Genomic DNA, 16,879 nt, shown 5'->3' on the forward strand with positions numbered 1-16,879 from the left:
GCAATCAGACATTTCACTGCCTCTCACTGCACACGAAGAAGGCTTCAACAACAAGCTGAGACTTCTTTCCCCTTCTGTCTCTCTCTCATCCCTTCACTCTATCAATCGCATCGCAAGGGATGAGTAGCAAATAAGCTTTTCTCCCCTTGCTTACAGACCTGTGGCCATCACCCCTTTCCCCATGTATATATAAATACACGTATTAAAAAAAATCTTTTTGATCGTTTTTAGAAAAACAACCACCGCCGCCGATTTTTTATGATTGTTATTTTTACTATCCTTTGTACATCTGCGGAGATTCAAGGATCTGGAACACTTCGCCTGCCCAAAGGAGAAGACCTTTTTGCCAATTTTCTGATTTTTGAAATCCTCCCACTGCCGAAGTTGGACAGCCGAAGTAACTGCGAGGGGACTGCAAGCACGGCAAGCGCTTGCTGAAAGGCTGCCGAGGCTGCTCCCCCTCCCCCGCGGCCCCCCCGCTCGCTCGCTCCCTCCCTCTGAGCTACATGGTCCATTTGCTGCCTCTCATCCTGTGTCTCTGCAGATGTTTTAGAGCAACAGGTTCAGGAACTTAAAATATAGGGGTGGGGAGAGAGGAGGGGAAAAAGGAAAAAAAAAAAAAAAAAAAAAGGAACGGTGTTGGAGGAGGAAGAGCAATCCCCGCACAGGAGGCAGAGAAGACGGGGACAACCCTGGTCGCCGCTGCAGCTGCTGCCACCCCCACCCCTGCTCGGGGATGTACCTTTCCATTTGTTGCTTCTTCCTCTTCTGGGCTCCCGCCCTGTCGCTGAAGAACCTGAATTACTCGGTGCCGGAGGAGCAGGGAGCGGGCACGGTAATCGGGAACATCGGCCGCGATGCGCGTCTGGCGGCGGGCACGGCGGGCGGTGGGATGCTGCCCGCTGAGCGCGGCGGCCCCGGCGGTGGTCGCGGCGCCAAGTCCACCTTCAGGGTGCTGGAGAACTCAGCCCCGCACCTCCTCGATGTGGACGGGGAGAGCGGGCTGCTCTACACCAAGCAGCGCATTGACCGCGAGGCGCTGTGCCGGCGCAGTGCCAAGTGCCAGCTGTCCCTCGAGGTGTTTGCCAACGACCAGGAGATCTGCATGATCAAGGTGGAGATCCAGGACCTGAACGACAACGCACCGGCGTTCCCTTCTGACCAGGTGGACATGGACATTTCAGAAAATGCTGCGCCGGGCACCCGCTTCCCCCTCACCAGCGCCCACGACCCAGATGCTGGGGACAACGGGCTGCGCACCTACCTGCTCACCCGTGATGACTATGGCCTCTTCTCCCTTGACGTGAAGTCCCGTGGTGATGGCACAAAGTTTCCGGAGCTGGTCATCCAGAAGCCATTAGACCGTGAGGAGCAGAGCCACCACACCCTGGTGCTGACGGCACTGGATGGCGGTGACCCACCACGCTCAGGCACGGTGCAGATCAATGTGCGCCTCATTGACTCCAACGACAACAGCCCTGTCTTTGAGGCAGCCTCCTATGTGGTGGAACTGCCAGAGAATGCACCACTGGGCACAGCTGTCATTGACCTCAATGCCACTGATGCCGACGAGGGCACCAACGGGGAGGTGCTCTATTCCTTCAGTGGCTACGCACCTGAGCGTGTCCGCGACCTCTTCAGCATCGACCCACAGAGTGGCCTCATCCGTGTCAAGGGCAACCTGGACTACGAGGAGAGTGGCCTTATAGAGATCGATGTCCAGGCTCGGGACCTGGGACCCAACCCTATCCCTGCTCACTGTAAAGTCACCGTTCGTCTCATTGACCGCAACGACAATGCGCCCACCATTGGCTTTGTGTCTGTTCGCCAGGGAGCACTGAGTGAGGCTGCCCCACCAGGCACTGTCATTGCTCTGGTGCGGGTCACCGACCGTGACTCTGGCAAGAATGGGCAGCTCCAGTGCCGGGTGCTGGGCGGTGGTGGTGGGCCTGGAGCCGTCCCTTTCACCCTGGAGGAGAACTACGACAACTTCTACACTGTGGTCACCGACCGTCCCCTAGACCGTGAGGCACAGGACGAATACAATGTGACCATCGTGGCACGGGATGGGGGCAACCCACCACTCAACTCCACCAAATCGTTCTCTGTCCGGATCCTCGATGAGAATGACAACCCACCCCGCTTCAGCAAGAACCTCTATGTGTTGCAGGTGCCTGAGAACAATATCCCTGGAGAATACCTGGGCTCTGTATTGGCCCAGGACCCGGATCTAGGGCAAAATGGGACAGTTTCTTACTCCATTCTGCCTGGGCACGTAGGCGATGTCTCCATCTACACCTATGTCTCTGTCAACCCAACCAATGGTGCTATCTATGCCCTGAGGAGCTTCAACTATGAGCAGACAAAGCACTTTGAGTTTCGCGTGCTGGCCAAGGACTCGGGTTCGCCCCACCGCGAGAGCAATGCCACAGTACGTGTCACTGTGCTCGATGTCAATGATAATGCACCCCTCATTGTCCTGCCTGCCCTCATCAATGACACTGCTGAGCTGCAGGTGCCACGCAACGCCGGGGTGGGCTACCCGGTGGGCACTGTCCGTGCCCTGGACAGTGACTTTGGGGAGAGTGGGCGCCTCACATACGAGATTGTGGAAGGCAACGAGGAGCATCTCTTTGAGATGGACCCCACTAGTGGTGAGATACGTACCTTGCACCCCTACTGGGAGGAGCTCAGCCCTGTGGCTGAACTTGTGGTAAAAGTCAGTGACCATGGCAAGCCCAGCCTCTCTGCAGTGGCCAAGCTCATTGTGAGGGCCTTGGCAGGGCCCCTGCCTGAGGCTGGTGAGCCGCAAGTGAATGGCGAGCAGCACCGGCGACCACACTGGGACTTGTCTCTGCCCCTGATCGTGACCCTGAGCACTGTCTCCATCATCTTGCTGGCTGCCATGATCACTATTGCTGTGAAATGCAAGCGAGAGAACAAGGAGATCCGAACCTATAACTGTCGCATTGCTGAGTATAGCCACCCTCAGCTGGGAGGAGGGGGAGGCAGTGGCGGGGGAGGAGGAGGCAGTGGCAGTGGAGGGGGCAAGGGCAAGAAGAAGAAGATCAGCAAGAATGACATTATGCTGGTGCCCAGTGAGGGCGAGGACAGCCGGGGCCCCCTCAATGTCATGAACGTGGTGAGCAGCCCATCCCTGGCCACCTCACCCATGTACTTTGACTACCAGACCCGCCTGCCCCTCAGCTCTCCCAGGTCTGAGGTGATGTACCTGAAGCCCGCCTCCAACAACCTGACTGTACCCCAGGGACATGTGGGCTGCCATACCAGCTTCACAGGGCAAGGGACTAACGCCAGCGAGGCTCCCCCGAGCCGGATGTCCATAATTCAGGTAGGAGACTTTTAGAATACCCTGGACCTCACTTTAGACACTGGTTTAACTTTACATTTTGTCTGCAGTGAAATCTGCTGTAAGGCATCACTGAGGAGATCAACCCAAGTCATTAAGGAGAGGTGGACTTAATAAAAGTAGAAACAGATCACATTTGATGTGTCTGGTTCTGCTGTCACACTGGCATTTCCTGTGTGGCTCAAAAGTAAGTGCTCACTGAAAGAAATGGAGCAGTGTAAAAGAGGTGCATGTAAGAGTGCAGGTAGGCACTTAATTTTGGGTCACTTGGGGCACTTTGGATTATTTTCCCAGAAGATCATCAGACAGAGGTGGGCACTTCCACAGGTTTCACATTGCTTTGGTTTGGGGTGTAGAAGGGGGAGGATGTTTCTGAAGCAGTCATATCATCTGTAGTAACGTGACATGGGAGAAACTCTACACACTGAGGACATCTATTGCAACAGTATATAATAGCCCTCCAATCCTGTATGTAAATATGAGCTATCTTTTCCAGATGTATGTTTTTATTTTTTGTTTAATTTCCTTCTTTAGAATATATATACATAAATATTTATTTTTGACACAGAACAGTATCATTGGGGCCCCATTGCCTCCTCCTCTCCCCATAAACAACCTCCAATTTTTGCTTAGTCAAGTAGAAAAATTGTACGTGGCAGCTCCTTTCTACCCCCAAATGTTAACAAAACTCATATCCTGTCATAAAACAGCAAAACAACTAGTCAGATTTCCAGTAGCCTGAGTCAATATTGATTATTGCTTTATAGTGAAAGACTTATGTGCTCTGTCTTTTACCAAAGCTCATTTAGAAATTACAGCTGGGCTGCATTCTGCTGTCAGTTATATCCACACTGTCCTCTACTGACTTTTGTGACTCTGAGAAATGGCAGAATTTGGACCATTGGATAGAGGATGCTGATCAAATGACTTAATTTCTAGCAGATAGTTTAAAATCCAAACCCAGAAGATATATTCCAGAACAGTGAACTCACAGAGTGAAGGTGAAGGCAGAATTTGGCTCCAGTTGATTTAATTTAAAATATTACTTCATGATTAATGCAGCTTAATGTTCAAATACTACAGGTATGTTCCAAAGTGATTTTTAACTTTTGGATTGAAAGCAGGCTCTGGATAATGACTATTAAATATATTTGAAATGTCATATCTGTTTTGTCCTGTGGTTCTCCTAATATGCTGTTCTGAGTCATAGGGGAATGAGCTGAGTGTATCAGAAGTGACACAGACTCATTTTGTGTATGCAGCTAGTGGGAAAGAAGTTGCACTGTAGACACTTGATGTATTGAAAGAAAATTCATTATACCTTTGAGTTATCCTACCCTGCAGTCTGTGGACATCGAATGTTCTAGTTGCCAGCTGCATCTAACATTTTAAACTAAGTAGAAGTGGCCATCAGTAATTGTCAAGTAACCAAAATTCTGGTAACTGTGAATTGAATACTTTTAACAGAAAAAAAAACAAATAGAAAAAAGAAGAAAAAAAAAAAAAAAAAAACAAACAAGAAAAATCTGTCTGTACAAGGTCACTGTGAAATAATCCTCAATCTGCTACTGAGTTGTGTCACAGTAACCATTTTATGCCTATCATGAAGTTGTGTTGCTATCAATTAGGTGAGCAGAACAATACTTAAAATCTGGAATTGATTTTAACAAAAAGTGACACTTCAGGAAAAAGTTTAGGTTAGGACACAACCAGACATAATTTGATTTATAATTCATGCTTTACAAGACAAATAACTTTCAATGACATATTTAAGTAATGTCAATTTTTATTTTTTATTTTTATTTTTTAATGTAAAATTGAGTGGTCATAATGAAAACAAAAAAAAAGAATAATATGTTTTTTAACCTACTGACAAGTGTAATAGTTACTGAAAGACAGAAAATTTTACCTTTCTACAACCATGTAATGTCTATATAAAGCAATTAATTCATGTATTGATGCTACTGAGTAGTAAAGATTCAATTGTAGTGTAAACTCCCTATGGAAAATATGACTCCTTTTTTACAGTGTTCACTGTATATCAGTCATGACTTTTTTTTTTTTTTTTTTTTTCCCTGAGACATATATAAAGCTCTAAGAGGAATTTCCTCCCATAAAAAGGTGTGTTGTGGTTTCTATAAGAGTTTTCAACACAGGAACTGTGGGAAATGTTTACCATAACTTCACATAGAACATACATATGTAATGTTTTGCTCTTGCTTTCCTTGAATGTTTACACAGAGTGCTTGGGATGTATAGATGGTGCAGATAGCAGATTAGGAAACATTTTTTCTGTAGTGAACACTCATTCAAACGTAGTTTTTAATGCTGTACTTTGTAGTTACATTAACAAAACAAAACAGCATATGAAACCAAGCAGTTTTCTATTCAGGAAAGTCCCAGACTCAAAGTAGCTAGATGGGAATATCTGATTCTCTTTGCTATGATTTTGTATTACTAAAATACATTTTGTATTCTCCATCTCTAGAGTAAATATTATATAAGATTTGCATTTAGACAGTAGAATGTACATTTAGAATGTAGACAAGTACTTTCTGTCTGGTTCTTTATTTCTGTGTCATGTAAAATTCAAACTGCAAACTTACAGAGAAACAGTAAAGGATAAGCCCTCTCTCTGCATCTAATACATCCTTAATCAATCCAGAAAATCTCTGTCTGGAAGCGCAAATTGCACAGTTAGAATCAAAGGTATAGACAGTGGGGGGGAGGGAAGGGTGAAGGTGCAGAATCCAAACAGCTCAAAAAAGCAAAAAGGTGTTGTTACCTCAGTAAAGGAAAGCTAAATGTTTTGTAGCGAATATTCACTTTAGTTTTTCCAGATATATTACTGAGTCGTGATAATCTTACACTATATAATTTATACAATGGACCTGCTTTCCTTCACTCTCATTTTCTCGGCAAGTGTTTAATGGCAGATTTCTGTAACAGGAAGCCGTTATTAAAACTTTATGTTTATATACATATAAATATATTTACTTATACACTATGGATTTATATATATACACATACTAAGTGTTCTATTATTACTTAGTACATTCAACTGAGTTTATAAATATTTAAAATCAAATAAATAATTTCTTTCTTAGTAAGATCCAGGTTTTCTCTTATTAGGAGTGCCTATTTTTTTTCTTTGCAGTAATGGCTATTAACATCAGTAAGTATTATGATTCCCCGATTTCTGATGAATAGAATTTTGTTCTACATACAGCTCAGTTTGTATCAATGTACACCTGTGGGTTAAACTCATTGGCTATGGGTTTCAGACTGACACCAAAGGACCATCACTTGAGTAAAAAACTGCTTGATACGTGTTAGAGCTGTGTAATCTTATAAGCATCTTCTGTTCATTAGTCACAAGGTTTAAAAACTTGTTGTTTATTCACTACTTTGTAGCATTTGGCTATATGCAGTTATCCCATGTTATTAATGAACAATGAAATTATTCAGTGCCATATTAATTAGTTTAAACATGCACACATATAGGTACATATAACATTTTGGATTAATAGACAAGGACGCTGAATACCTACAGCATAAGATAGGCATTGACATAGTAGAGCTGCAAATGCTTAGGGTCTGTGAAAATAGACCATTCGTGATTCAAGTACTCATGAGGTTGACGTGCATGAAGAACAGTGTTTAACTGGGAAGTTAGAACAGCCATACATTAGCATGTTTCCATGTTTTTTGCTTCAGCAATCATATTCTAAACATTCTTTAGAAACAGTGCTTTCAAAGGGTGAGTCAATAAAAAATATTTAAATATTTGCAGGAGAAAATGGAGTCTCTTAATGGCTGAAATATAATGTGTATTCACTCTAGAATTTAAAGACTACTGGGAAAATTCTGTTCATCTTGTTCTGGAGAGTACATCAAGTTGATCTACTCACCTGGTTAAGAGAAACAGTATTTTGTTTTATTTTGAAGAGCAGTCATTAAATATTTGTATATGTAAAGCATATATATGTATAGATACAATTATGAAAAATGTATAAACTTACACACATATGTTCATATCTCTCCTACCAAAAAGTTCTGTGTTAATCAGTTTGTATTAACGTGGGAAAATCTTTCCCTGGTTGAGCAAGGCACAATTTTTTTTCCTGCAGGTTTCCAACAGATAAAAGAATGGATGGATACAGGGAAATGAATAAGTTGTTTAAATAAATAGGTTCTGGAAAAAGATTCCTCAAAGTGATATGATAGAGTTATAGAAACCTGTATACATATACAAAGATTGTTGATGATCCTAGAAATTATTTTTTATTTCACTTGTGGTGCAACTTGGAGAGGTTTGTATATGTATGAGGAATGAGAAGGGACTGAATAAAGGAGGCAGTGGTCACAGCTTTTTCTAAACAAACAACAAAAAAGAATGACTGTGTTGCAAGAAACTCTCAAGCTGGGAATCACTGCAGTTGCTGTACCAGCCAGTCCTACAGCATTTTAAGATAAAGTACACATCATTCCTAATACTTCAGGCACCTGATGTTTATGATGCACCAAAAGATTACTGTCAAGCCCCGGTGCAGCTTCGTTGCCAGGTGTGTGGTAGTACATAAGAAGCAGCAGTCTTCAAGAGAATTAAAAATATAATTTGTATTAATGCTCCCCTGTCTTTAGATGTAGTGTTGTTCCATGCTTTACTTTGATTGCAAAAAGAAGCACAAAACTTTACTTACAAAAGTGGCATTCATTCTCAGTGTTTTACATTCTTGTCATAAATCAGTCTAAGTCTGATTTTTGTATCTTCTGCTGCAAATAAGGAGTATTATTCTCTTACATTTTAGCTAATAGAAGTTTACATTTTGCACCAGGGAGATTTGGGGACAATTTTACATGTTTGCAGGTAGACAGGTCTGTACTCTATGTTTGGATTTTGCAGCTTCATATTCTAGGGCCATATTTAAGGATTGTTATCAAATGTAATATCAGAATTGCCTTACTGTAATGCATTATGGCAGTTATTATAATCTGTCAAGATTAGATTTCTTGCAAAATAACTCAAAATAGCTATGAATGCTTGCATTGTGTAGATAGAGTCTGCAATTAGTATGATTTTGTGTTTTGCAGTTCTGTAGCATTATGTTTACTTATTCATCGAAGTAATATTGGGGTTGACTGGAAAAGAATTGCAGGACAGAATCTTTTTTATGTTTTTGTGAAGCATTATCTCATTCTTCCTTAAGATACTCCTATAGCACAATGTACTTTGGGACCAGAACTGGCAACCTAGAGCTCACCCTTGCATCCACCCCGGCTGCCGAATTAGGCAGAGGAAGCAGGACTGGATTCCTGTTTTATGTTACTGCTGCTCTGGTTTTGGTCTTAATCTCCTTGCTAGTATTGTTTATAGTAATATTATTTTCAAAAAGATCATTCCTGATATATAAATCCATGTGAGATCTAAAGAATTTTGAAATGCTATGATATTAAGCAATAAAAATAATATAGATAAAGGCAACTTAGGAGGCTGAAGTAGAACACTGATGTAAGAAAGAAGTTGTTGCTGCCAGAATAGAAATTCTCAATTACCAATAAATTAAGTATAATAACGTCTCCATAGAATTTGCTGTTTTATAAATTATAAGAGTAGAAAAAAGTTAGTGAAGTTAAAATAAAAAAGATGAGGCAAGTCATGCAACATTTACTAGATCACACAATGGGTCTTAAAGTTGCTTGAGCTTTCCTCATCTTGGTTCTCACGCTTACTGCCTAACCTTACCAGGGAAAATTCACATACATTTGCGATTACCAGTTTTTTGTACGAATGATTCTTTGATCAGTTATCTTTTAACAGTAGATTTGGTCAGCTTTCTGTTAACCTTACACACACTGGTGAAAAAGGCTGGTTTTACTCAGATATCAGTCAATAGCATAATTTTGACTTCATCAATTATTTCAGTGGTTCAAGAGTAAATGACTAAGATTCTCACAGAGTGCAGCTAAGAATAGTATGATTAGGCCTGTTATTTTTAGACTTTAGCTTTTTGTATTTTCTTACAGCTTCTTTACAAACATTAATTGAGGAGACTGGAATTTAGAGGATTTCATAACTATGATGTAAACTGTAACATAATCAGGTGTGCAGCTGAAAGGAGAAATCAGACTTCATTGAACATATTGCTGAGCATATATTTTCATATGTTTTCACAAACTTTTAAAAGTGTGCGGAATACAGATTATTCTTAACATTCAACAAATATTGTTATGTAGTAAATTATCATTAGGTACCTGTAAAATATTGCCAGATAACACGGGCTATTAAGAAGGCATAGGTACAAACTTACTTTTCTAAGAAGGTAAAATTATCATCAAATAAGAATACATCCAAAGTCACAATACATGACCATGTATCCCAGTTGGGATTTTGTTTTCAAATGAAATTTTTTTTTTTCAACATTTTTTTCTTATTTTTTTATCTTCCTTCTCAGGAAGCAATAACATACATACTACTATTTACATTTATATTTTTAAAGATTTTGCTTTATCTCTCTTTCCTTCATTGTTCCTATAAAAATTAACATGTCTTGCCAAATTTGTTTTAGGTAGAAGACACTCATTATACATATAAAAAGTGTATGTATTTGGTTTGTTGTTTTCTTACTGAAGAAAACATGTAGGATGCATGGCAGAGGTCTTGAGATACCTCTTCAAGATTTACGATTCTCAGCACGTATAAAGGAAAGACATTTTGCTACTAGTACTAGTATTTTACAACAGGTGAGAATTTTCTGTGAAAAGAACTTAAACAATGATTTGTTGACCGGAGCAGAAACACAGCTCCGTTTTTATCTTTAAAAGTATCAAAGCAATCCTTTGATGTCAAAAGGTCAGAGTAGAACAGTTGGGACAAATTTTTGCAGCAGATAGTCTTACAGCTTTATGCTTTCGGTTGTATGTCTACTTCAACTGTAAGAAGAGAAGTGGAGAAATTAATGCTAAAGGGTTTGAGAATCTAGGAAAAAAGTGAAAAGTATCAGGGCAGTGCAGGTTATTACTTAAATAGGGAAAAATAAAAAATAAAAAGAAAGAAAAATAAGAAAGGTACGCAGAAGACAGTGGCAAAATCATTTTGTGGGAAAAGTTCACTGAGTGTAAGAGTTTCATTTGTTAGTTTTTTAAGGAAACAGCAAGGAGATTAACTATTTGTTGCAGCTTTTCTTGATATGATTAGATGAAATGGAGTAGTATACTGCCTGCCATAAGTCATAGCCAGGGTGTGTTCTAAGCCCTTGTAATGTATTTGTCATGGTCTTTTTAGCGCATCCTTTATTTTGTTTTGTTTTGTTTTGTTTTGTTTTCTTCCCTGCAGAAGATTCTGGATTAATTACTGTAAATCCCACAAGAAAAAAATAGATAAATTATTAAGCATTTTAGATAAAATTCTCAGTATTAAGTACGACATTCAAGAACAAGCAAATTCATATGAATGTCTCTGTTAATTAGGATATTAGGCAGTGCTTTAAATAACCTCCTTGATCAGTCATATATTTTATAGCTGAGTCCCAAAGGCTTCTGATACAATTCCTGCTTATTAAGGTCATAGGAGAAGTATATCTTTCTTTACTGAATTGCTTCAACTAGTTAGTGGTGTTACCTGTACAGGATAGCATCAAATCAGTTCATCTCTTACTTGCTTGAAATGATAATTATTATTATTTTTTTCCTATCTGGTGATGTGTCCTCAAAAAAGCAGTCCATCTACGTATGAAGATAAAGCTGAATTGCTTCAGCCAATTATTAATGTTGCTTGTAAAGAAGCACAGCATAAAGATCAGTTTGTATCTTATTTTCATGTGGTGAGGAGCCAATTCCTCTTTCAATCCCCAAGACAATCAATCCCATGCTGATCTATTTTCAGTTCTGTATTCTATAGGCAATCTAGACAAATAAATACTTCAAGTGAACAGTATTTCATATTAGCTGTGGACGTTTCTCCTGGCTGTCATATATGCATCAGACCAGAGTTCCTCTGGTTCAGAAAATACTTTTGCTCATAACAGAAGAGTTTCTAATCACATTCTGTTTGCTGCTGGGTGACTGCATGCTGCAGTCTCCATGGCATGCCAAAGGAGGACTCTAAAAGGGAAAAACAAAACTCTTGTTACAAGATACAAATGCATACTTTCAGTTGTGTGGGTGGTACCTCTGATCGATGCATTGTAAGTTTTTGCAGTGATAGACATGTGAAATTAGTTTCAGGCAGTGTTTCAGACTGTCTATTGATATATGTGTGACACGCTTGTATTTGCCTGTACTAGTTCTAGTGACACTATGATTACTGGTATTTGCAGTCCTTGCCCTGGAACACTTCCAAGCAGTTTTATTGTATTGAAATGGCTCTTACAGTTCATTGAGCATCTAGCATAACACTGCTGAATATGATTGGCGCGTTTGCATATATTTATTCAAAAAAAATCAGGCAGTTAAACTGCATAATTATGGGAAAACGAATCATAACAATAAAAGACCATTTAAGTTAACAAGCTTTGTGATCAAAGGATAAATACAGGTTGGATAAATGAGACTCTAGATGTAACTAATCTACATAAATAGGCTTTGGTCTGATTACAGGAAAGGAATGTATTAAAATTATCTAAAGGTATTAAAAATAATTTTTCTTCAGTACCTTAAAAACATTTACTCTTATTTTATTTTTAATATTTCTGCATAATAAAAATAGCTATGTTCAGAAATAGACCATGTTTATGTTTTTAGTTCTTGATTAGCAATGTTTACAGTGCAGAGAAAGCCTAAAGTAACACAAGTAAACAAGAACAAAAAAGTTTTTATTCTAGCTTAAATGCATCATGTGTCAAAAAAATTAAAAAAAAATCAGTCTTAATTTTATTTTTTTTTACTGTTGCAATGCTTTTTTATTTTTTCTTGATTGACTTTTAATTAAAGAAAAACATTAAAGGGAACATTTAAAGGACAATTTCTTGTTTACTGTCTTTATCAGCAGAGAGCAGCCTTTGTAGTCTTTGAAAGCCAGTGCATTAAAAATCAATTCAAAGTCTTCAAAGCTGCAAACTCTTGCTTGCTTTGTAGATATATACTGTGTTTAAAATCATTGGAAGCACACTTGACAATTGAATTAAAAACAAAAGGTAAATAATGGCTTCATCAAATTTTTGAAGGATTTTAATGTATTTTTAATAATAGCTAAAGGATTTTCTTGCAGAGAACAGACATGTGAATAACAATTTGTAGCTTTTAAATGCATAATTTGTTCCTAATGACAGTTATATGTATTCTTTTATTAATAGAGTTTTGTTTTAAATTTCTGTTGGTGTTATTCTGTTCTTCTTAATGAATACCAAGATTCAAACACAGAACATGTCAGTCAGTATCTTTACTTACTATATTTCTCTTTCATTCATTGCTGATTGCTAAGCAACCACTTATGGTTAAGCTTGTTTAGCAACAATTCAGCGTTTTTTCCTTTTATTTATTTATTTATTTTTTATTTTAAAGTTAAACCAATAACCAATATGAGCTAAACAAATTTTATGCATACTTAATGAAAATATTTGGATTTTATAAAATTTTAAAGGTGACAGAAACCCAAAAGCATTGTTTCAACAAAGCACCTTAGACTCAGCACTTGGTCTTTGTTCTGTCATTTTTGCCTGATATTGAGGTAAAGTCTGCTTTTTCCACAAATCTAGAAAGAGCAGGACAATTCAATTAATCAGCAGATGATTAATTTTAAGGCCTATGGACACCAACTTTAAAAAAAAATAAAAAAATCACAGTAGTATTATGTCTTCCAAGGCATGATCCTTAGAAAATATTCAGTGAATATTTTAATTTAGGTCAACAGAGGCACAGAGTTAAATAGATGGCTTACAGGATTGGAGTTACTGATATGTGTAAGCATATGCGGAACTCAATTTAGAATCTGTTAGTTGAACTGCTCCCTGTTGCTTCTCTGCCTTGCTTTAAAAAACATTGCAAAGCTGCAAAAGCTGTTCATATCACTTAGCCTCAAACTGCATTCTCTAGTACTCTACTGAGATAGTCCTCATGTCTGAATATTTGATGTTTTTGCTCTTTCACATAGACTTGCGTAATTTGATATGCAGATTTAAAGATCATAAAAACAATCCTGCTTTGATGATCATGAGCAAGATTATCCAGCCACAGCTGTAAAGTACCCAGTGTGTTCTTTTCTGATCTCTTCATCATTTCAGTGGATCAAATGACAATAAGAATATAGTGGAATTTAGAGTGCCTTTAATGAATTTAAATGTCTTTTAAAAATGAGAGCCAGGAAGCCTTGGAAACTATTTGAATTTCTACATTGTATGACAGATAATATACCTGCATGTGTGAATGCCTACATGTAGGTACATAGATGTTAAAACAGCATAGATTGAAAACAACTATCTAGCTGGATAAAAAGTATTGTTAACAACCTATGCACATCTAAATTATTTTATTTATTTCTTTATTTATGTTGTATATGATCTGTGCAGACTTCTGTCAGTCTGTATCTTTTACTGCACCCTAGAAAGCATCAAGTTCAGAGATAAATTCTGTTGTCATTTTTTCCTGAGGCAAGGATATAAGTAAGGAAGGACCTAATTTTCCACTTCATGGTAGAAGTTATACATCTTGCTTAAAACTGTGTATCCCACTATCAGACTTCAGGATTGAGAGGTATGATGAAAAGTAGGGATGAAAAGTAGGTACAAGTCATGTAAAATGTGAGCATAACCCTCAATCATTTTGCTAAGGTATTAAAAAACAAACAATAATTTGTATCTTATAGTTTTGAGGCAAGAAACTTATCCGTCAACTTTGTAGCCATGGGGTGAAAAAGAGAGGAAAACAAAATGTTTTGTGTTATTTCCCTTAGTGCATGGTCTTTATATTGTCTAAGCTTGTATTCTGTCTGTTTAAACCACCTGTAACTTCTTATAAGGCCTAACAAAATACAATGTTGCAAGAGACAGAATAACTTGATTAATTTGTTTTATTAGTGTATTAATGAGCCACCATGTATTTGATCTTCCCAAATAGTTTGCATCCCATCATCCCAAAAATGTTATCACACTGAAATAATAATTCTTTCAGTTGTGAAGTAGTTCATTTTAAGTATTCATGTGTTGATTGTTTCAAACAGACTACTAGATTTTTGAAGAAAGCTTTAATTAAACTTTATTTAAAAATATATGCACAGAAAACACATTGAGCCTCTTTTCTTCATCCCCTTCTATGCTTATATTGGCAAAGGAACCTTAGGAGTGAGTAGCCAGATTTCCAGGTTTCGACCCACTTCTTAGTCTATTTTACTTGGATGAAGATAAAGAAAAAGAAAACTGCTTCTATTAAACAAGCCTTAGGTATTTTGGCTAATATTGGCAAAGATCTTTAGATAAAGATAAATTGATTGCAGTTATACTGGTCTTGCTGATAGCAGTCAATGAAGAAATAAGTTCATGTGTTGAAGAGCTGGAGGAGGAGAAGAGATTATTTAAAAAGGTTTTGTTCTGATTTAAATTTTGAGCCATACATTTTCTATAGTATTTTATAATAAAGACAATTACACTGTAATTTGGGTTAGAATACATGCCCAGTTCCCAATCTCAAAACCCAATTTGTTACTAGCTGTGGCTATTTTATTAAAAAACAAACAAACAAACAACAACAAAAAAAAATTGGTATGAGTCTCAGCAGTCTAAAAGTAAATTTTTTTGTTTATTTTTTTCCAATTACAACACCTCCTTTAGGCAGATGTGTGAAAATGGCAGTTTCATTCTTGCCAGTATTTGTCTATTCCTTGTACATTCTAAAAATTGACGGTAGCTTGGCTCATCATTATGTTGTTGATGTTCATTATGCTATGATTAAGTTAAAGCAGCAATTCTATTATTAATCTTTAGAAATAAGGCTTTACACCATTACCTTGGAAACTCTCTGCTGAATTTTGATACAAAAGTTCCTAGGAATAAGATCTTAACTCAATTTTCATGGAAGAGGATTGATTTTGCTCTTGATCTTAGTGTACTTTTGAAGGACAGATTGTATTTTATTACTTTATACCTGAGAAGATTTAAACGACAACTACCAACAAACCCAGTTTACTCATTCTTGGGAACTCGTGTTGAAGTTAATGAAATTGCATGTGAACCGAAGACTGTATTTTTGGCCTTGCTTTTTGTTTTATTCACAATGGCACAGTAGCCATAGTAGCTTATTTAGAAATAAGCATCAATAAGTTACAATGTCATTTAATTCTGTAAATGAATAACTTTCCATTGAAATAACTTAATCCATCCCCTAATGAAATTCTCTCCCTGAAAGAAAACAAAACAAAGCAAACCACCACCAACAACAAAACTTTTGAGGGTATATGTGCAGATTTACATTTACAGGTATTCTCTCTCTAGAGACCATTCTTTGTAGACAAGAACTTTGTGTTGAGTTCCAGTGAAGTTGGAAGTTGATATGACTTCATGTGGGCTCTTGATCCACCTGCAGAGAGCAGCATTAGTCTGTACTACACATAATTGGTTTGTCTGTTCAGGAAGAGTAGTGGGAACAACCTTAAGTTAGAATTTTTCCCCTTTGCATGAGTTCTTGTTTGGAATTTCATGCACTTTACCTGTAATATTTTCACTTTCTTTTCCCATTTTGAAAGAGGATTCCTATCCACACACACTTATGCATGCTGGTTTGGGACTTATGTAATGTGGACAATGTTTATATAAGGTTGCATAAAGTCTTCTTTGAAAATTCAAATTTAAGAAAAAAAAAGAAAAAAAAAAGAAAGAAAAAAAGATATACATCATTCAGCTTCCATTGCATGCATTCTGTTCCTGAAAAAAAAAAAAAAAAAAAAAAAAAAGTGTTCAAGTGCTGTCTGAACATCCTGCTGATTAAATATAGAGGCAAACCCAAAATTTAATCACTGTATTCCAACTATACCCTCAGTCAGATATTAGTATTCCTGTACAGTCTCTATTCCTGGTGAAACTTGCAGCAGTGTCCTAGACATTGATAAACTAACACAGAAAGAGGACTTTTTCTAATCCTGCAGTCTTTGCAGAGAAGTCTTTGTTGTAAGGCTTATTTTAACATCAAAATATGATTTCATAGTCTCAGTATGACAAGTTTTAATGAGAGGCTTAATCCAAAAATTATTTTTCCCCAAGTTGTTAAGAATTTACATGTCAAAGGCATCCCCTAAAATACATATGAGTTTACAGATTACCAAGATAAGTGGGTGCAGTGTTCTAGGTAAGATGATCATACCTCAAGAAAGGTAACTATCTTCACTTGTTCTGTCATGTCAATTAACTTAATATGGTATTAAATTATAACCTGTATGAAGTCATTGCAGTATGTTAACATTAAAGTGACAGTGATATGGGTGATTATATGAAGCTCTGTATCCAAAAAAACTTATTTTTTCTGTCCAAGTCTACTTGTCCATTGCTATTGTATTAATGGTGTATTCAATCAAATTTTCATTTT

The 16,879-nt window shown here is 37.9% G+C and overlaps 1 protein-coding gene across 4 annotated transcripts in view; it reads left to right on the top strand.

Moving 5' to 3' along the window:
* Positions 1 to 16,879, top strand: part of PCDH17 (protocadherin 17) — a 98,522-nt gene that overhangs the window by 2,223 nt on the left and 79,420 nt on the right. For all 4 annotated transcript variants that reach the window (XM_068675760.1, XM_068675777.1, XM_068675768.1 and 1 more), the window contains exon 2: positions 232 to 3,352. In XM_068675760.1, the coding sequence (XP_068531861.1) occupies positions 737 to 3,352 (2,616 nt within the window). In that variant the 5' untranslated portion in view covers positions 232 to 736. The remainder of the gene's footprint in view (positions 1 to 231; positions 3,353 to 16,879) is intronic.

This window comes from Anas acuta, chromosome 1, assembly GCF_963932015.1.
Source record: "Anas acuta chromosome 1, bAnaAcu1.1, whole genome shotgun sequence".
NCBI lineage: Eukaryota > Metazoa > Chordata > Aves > Anseriformes > Anatidae > Anas > Anas acuta.